Below are 4,914 nucleotides of genomic sequence, written 5' to 3' on the forward strand. Positions count from 1 at the left end.
TTCCAAAATAGTAGCGAGAATTTTTTTAATACTTATAGGAGTACTTGAAAGTTCATACTGGTGCCTCGAAATGGTAAATGGAGGGGCAAATTCGAAATGGTAACGGTTAAAAACTTTGAACACAAAGGGCAAAGAAATAAAATCACAGTTTTCCTTTGTGGATCCCACATAGAAAGAAAAGGACGGCATGGTGCATTTTCTCCGACCCCACTCTTTTCCACCGTCCTTTTTTTTACCCCTCGTGTTCACCAAATAAAAAAGGGAAACAAAGAATCAAAAATACAAAAAAGAAATAGTATTAAATAAATGGGTGTGAATATGGAAATGGAAAACGACAGACTCAACTCTGCATTTTTATTGGATTTTTCGGTGAAGCGGAAAGGAGAGAGAAACAATCAAAGTAAAAGCTTTTAGCCTCTCACTGTCCTCAACACTTGGGTTTTGTGTTTTCTTTGAGGAGAAAAAAGTAGAAGAGGGGTGCGTAGGATAAGCAGTGTATGGACTCTGCAGGGGGTGTAGTTTAAGAGCCTTTCTTGCTGCTGATTTCTGGCTATGGTAGAGTGAGTTTGAGCTAAAAAAACACACTGGAAGTGTAGTGTGTATAGCCATTTTAGCTAATTTCTTGACTTGGGTAGTGTTTCTTTTCTTGATTGGAGGTGAAATAGCTTATCTACGTACAATGGTAGCTGCTGTGCAGTTTAGCTCATGCGGTCAGAGGAGGAGAGGAGCTTTTATTGTAGTTTTGATGTTGGTTTACTTGTGGGGTTCTCTGATCTCGTTATCTTGTGCTGCTAGGCTCTCTTCTGTCTCAAGGCAGAAGCTTCAGGTTGAGAGACACTTGAAAAGGCTCAACAAACCTGCCATTAAAAGCATTGAGGTATTTACTATACTTTTCTCCCTTTGGTTTAAGCTTAAACCATCTCTTTGCGACAACAATACTCCAAAAAAATCTAACTTCATTTGAGTTTTGAAGTTTATTGTGTGTTATTGCAGGAGAAATTGGTGATTAATGGAAGTAAAAAAGTGGTGTTGAGTGTCATTTTATCCGAAGCCTGTGCACTTATTATTAGTTGGTCTTTGATTCTGTCCTCCTTTCCCTTTTTTTTTTTTTGTGATTTTCTCAGCTAATAATTTTTTACTTGAATAGCTATCGCAGTGTTTGGTTTATAAAATTGGTTCCTCCACCTCCCCAACCCCGGCTGGGGGGTTGGGGAGAGGGAAAGAGGAGCAAGGGTTTCCTTTTTGTGTGTGTCCTCCCTCATTCTTGGAAGTCATTCAAATTAGTTATTGCCATTTCTGAAGTATAATACAATTTCCTTCGTTAAATGAAAGATATTTGGTTGAGCTTGAAGGGAAGTGTCTAAGATTAAATTTTAATGTTGTGACTGTAATGATTATACAGAGTGGAGATGGGGATATCATTGACTGTGTACACATCTCTCAGCAACCAGCTTTTGACCACCCATTCCTCAAAGATCACAAAATCCAGGTCCATATTTCTTTTTTCCATTGCTCTCAATAAAAACACTTTTTCAGTAATTTCGTCTCACATTCCTTAATTTTCTCCATGAAAATTCTTAGTAATATTCTAATGGATGTTTTACAAATACTCAGATGCGACCTAGCTATCATCCAGAAGGGCTTTATGATGAGGACAAGATAGCCACAGGGCCTAAAGAAAGAACAAATTCCATCACTCAATTGTGGCATATGAGTGGAAGGTGCCCTGAGGACACTATTCCTGTAAGGAGAACAAAAAAAGATGATGTTTTGAGGGCAAGTTCTATCAAAAGGTATGGCAAGAAGAAGCACAAGGCGATCCCTAAGCCCAGGTCTACAGATCCTGACCTTATCAATGAAAGTGGCCATCAGGTGCCTAAAATTTCTACCATCAGTTTTATCACTTCCAATCTTGATTTCATTATCTTATCTGGAGCTATGTTGCTCGGACTCTCCGAAAATTTTTCCGTTTCGGGTGCGTGTCACTATTTTTGGAGGATATGACACGGGTGCGGCATCATGTTGGAGAGTCCGCGCAACATAGCTTTGGAGCTTGTTGTTAGTGTCCATAACTGATTGTGTTTGTGTGTAATGGCAGCATGCAATAGCTTATGTTGAAGGAGACAAGTATTATGGAGCAAAGGCAACTATTAATGTGTGGGAACCTAAGGTACAGCAGCCAAATGAGTTCAGCTTGTCTCAGCTTTGGATTCTTGGTGGTTCTTTTGGTGAAGATCTAAATAGCATTGAAGCTGGTTGGCAGGTATATTAATTAGCTATCTGCTATACTTGGAACAATTTTTTGAGTTGAAAAAGGTTGTACTGTTCACCTTCACATGTCAAAAGTATTGTGTGTTATTATTGAGTCTAACAAGTAAGCATGCACGTGAATGTCAGGTTAGCCCAGACCTCTACGGTGACAATAACACAAGACTGTTCACTTACTGGACTGTAAGTTTCTTGATTTCTCATTTTTATTTGAACTATATGATCTTTCCTAATGTTTGGTTGCATTTATTTGCAGAGTGATGCATATCAAGCAACAGGATGCTACAACCTTCTCTGCTCAGGTTTCATTCAAGTCAGCAGTGCAATAGCTATGGGAGCAAGCATCTCCCCTGTTTCAGCCTATAGAAACTCCCAATATGATATCAGTATTCTTATCTGGAAGGTAAAATTCCACTTTCAAAGTTTCAGACCATTCTACCTTTATGTCAAATTGTGGGGCCCCAGCAGCCAGCATCTCATCAAGTGAATAAAAAAAAATGAATATCAAGAATTCATTGAACACATCATTATGTGGGAAAATGTCTAACTAATATGATTAAATTTAACTGTTCTGGAAACAAGAAATCTTTTTTATTCCCTTTCAAAAAAATAAAATCTTTATTATCCAAAAACACACAACTCCCAAATTGTTGCCTGAAACACACACTCACACACACACACAAAAAAAGAACTGTTTCTATTTGCTCATATTTGTTCTTGTTGGTGTAATCCTTTTACATTGGATATTAATTGTAGGATCCAAAAGAAGGACATTGGTGGATGCAATTTGGAAATGACTATGTGTTGGGGTATTGGCCATCATTTTTGTTCTCCTATTTAGGAGAGAGTGCATCAATGGTAGAGTGGGGTGGGGAGGTGGTCAATTCACAACCAGATGGTAAACATACAGCTACACAAATGGGGAGTGGTAGATTTCCAGAAGAAGGTTTTGGCAAGTCAAGTTATTTCAGGAACATTCAAGTAGTTGACAGCTCCAATAATCTTAAATCTCCTAAAGATCTTGGCACCTTCACTGAGCAATCCAACTGCTATGATGTCCAAACAGGAAGTAATGAAGATTGGGGACATCACTTTTACTTTGGAGGCCCTGGTAGAAACCCTAATTGCCAATGAAAACAAAGGTTCAAAATAAAAAGGAAAAAAAAAATCTTCTCATTACTGATAATAGCCCCCACCCCCCCTGTAAAATTTAATTTAGTCTAATGATTTCTCTGTCTCTCTCTGTTTGTATACCCTTTTGGTTTTTGATTTTTTTAGGTTTGTGTCAACAGTAAATGTGAACTTTTTCAGCAGTGGGGGAAGTTTTGAACCCTTTTGCTTTTTTCACCTTGAAAGGTTCTCCCATGCAAATGAATGGGGAAGTGTGGCCTAGTTTCTCAAAAAGCTAAGAAAGAAACAAAAGGCCTTTTGTCATCTTCTTTGTATTTTATATGCTCCATTCTTAGGAGTACTGTCACTCAATGGATAATGAAATGTATCCTTCTTGCTTTGAGGTGTGATTTGTTCTAAGAATGTAACTTATTCTAAATTACATTATTTATTGGTAAAAACTAAAATCAAGATATGAATGAATGGACAGAAGAAAAAGCATTTTGGATGGGGTGTTAGTGGTAAACATTTATTTTTATCATCTTTAGGTGGTCCATTAACTTTTCTAAAGAGCCCCCACTACCCCCAACCATTGCCACTCCCCCACTAATCACAGTGTGTCCACCATGTTTTAGGTGTCCTTTAACATTTATAGATCCTTGCAATATTCTTCATTTCTATTTAAGGTGATGGGTTGCCTATGCATAAAAATGACTGTAAAGTTGCTTCCATTTTGGAAGTTGCTTCTCTTTTGTTAGAAATTTTTGTAGTGAGGAGGTGTTATGACTTGTGAGTATAAAAATAATGATTTACTTTTCAAGAATGTTTCATAAGTTGCTTCCTACTCGCTCGTACATTAATATCGACCGAAAAAATTTAAAATTAAATTCAGAGTTTTAAGTCAATGGATGTGAAATGCCAATGTGATTAATACTCTTTGTAAATACTGGTGTGGATCTGTTGAAAACTACATCTGGCCATGGAAAAAGACATCAAGTAATAAAGTCAAATTGCATTCTAGATAAAAAAAAAAAAGATTTTCATATATGGAGGGAGTGGAATATTAATCAAATCCTAATTAGTAGTCCATGCCCAAGCCTATTATATTTCATTGTTAATTTGCCAAAAACTTTAAAGGTGACCATCTAAACATGTTCTCAGACCTCAAACATGTACATTGAATTATTAGTTAAAAAGGGCAACCCAGTGCACGAAGTATCATACGTTCACGCACGGTCCGGGAAGTGTTACACCTCAAGTAGTGTGATGTAGGCAACATACCTTGATGCAAATACCACTAACTGATTTCACGGCTCGAACTCATGACGTATAGGTCACACAGAAATAATTTTACTGTTGCCAAAGGCTCTCTTCTAAATAGAATTAATAGTTAATCAATGAAATTGCGAATACATGATTCACATAAACTATGTTTGTCCCCAAAGAATCAAAGTTCGTGAATGTGTCTTATTTTCAGTTCTCAAGATCAGGTGGTTTACCGCCAAAATACATAGGTAAAATATGGTTGATGGAAGT

General features: G+C 37.2%; 1 protein-coding gene across 2 annotated transcripts; it reads left to right on the plus strand.

Annotated features, from left to right (window-relative positions):
- The first annotated feature begins 326 nt into the window (after nucleotides 1-326).
- On the plus strand, nucleotides 327-3,781 carry LOC107815852 (protein neprosin-like). Of its 2 annotated transcripts, none has more exons than XM_016641496.2 (7): nucleotides 327-877; nucleotides 1,403-1,489; nucleotides 1,615-1,872; nucleotides 2,099-2,263; nucleotides 2,398-2,451; nucleotides 2,525-2,671; nucleotides 3,025-3,781. In XM_016641496.2, exons 1-7 carry the CDS (start codon nucleotides 680-682, stop codon nucleotides 3,400-3,402), a joined length of 1,287 nt encoding a protein of 428 aa, XP_016496982.1. In that variant the 5' UTR covers nucleotides 327-679; the 3' UTR covers nucleotides 3,403-3,781. The 2 variants fall into 2 exon arrangements, with proteins under 2 accessions (XP_016496982.1, XP_075078401.1); XM_075222300.1 differs by lacking the exon at nucleotides 327-877 and adding an exon at nucleotides 1,255-1,301.
- The last annotated feature ends 1,133 nt before the right edge of the window (nucleotides 3,782-4,914 follow it).

Source organism: Nicotiana tabacum, chromosome 9 (genome assembly GCF_000715075.1).
Source record: "Nicotiana tabacum cultivar K326 chromosome 9, ASM71507v2, whole genome shotgun sequence".
Lineage (NCBI taxonomy): Eukaryota > Viridiplantae > Streptophyta > Magnoliopsida > Solanales > Solanaceae > Nicotiana > Nicotiana tabacum.

Bases quoted from the DNA above. Each gene is read 5' to 3' on its own strand.
- LOC107815852 (XM_016641496.2), top strand. From the start codon at position 680: ATGGTAGCTGCTGTGCAGTTTAGCTCATGCGGTCAGAGGAGGAGAGGA. The intron at 1,490-1,614 runs GTCCATATTTCT...ACAAATACTCAG, and splicing joins TCAAAGATCACAAAATCCAG to ATGCGACCTAGCTATCATCC. The intron at 2,264-2,397 runs GTATATTAATTA...CGTGAATGTCAG, and splicing joins GCATTGAAGCTGGTTGGCAG to GTTAGCCCAGACCTCTACGG.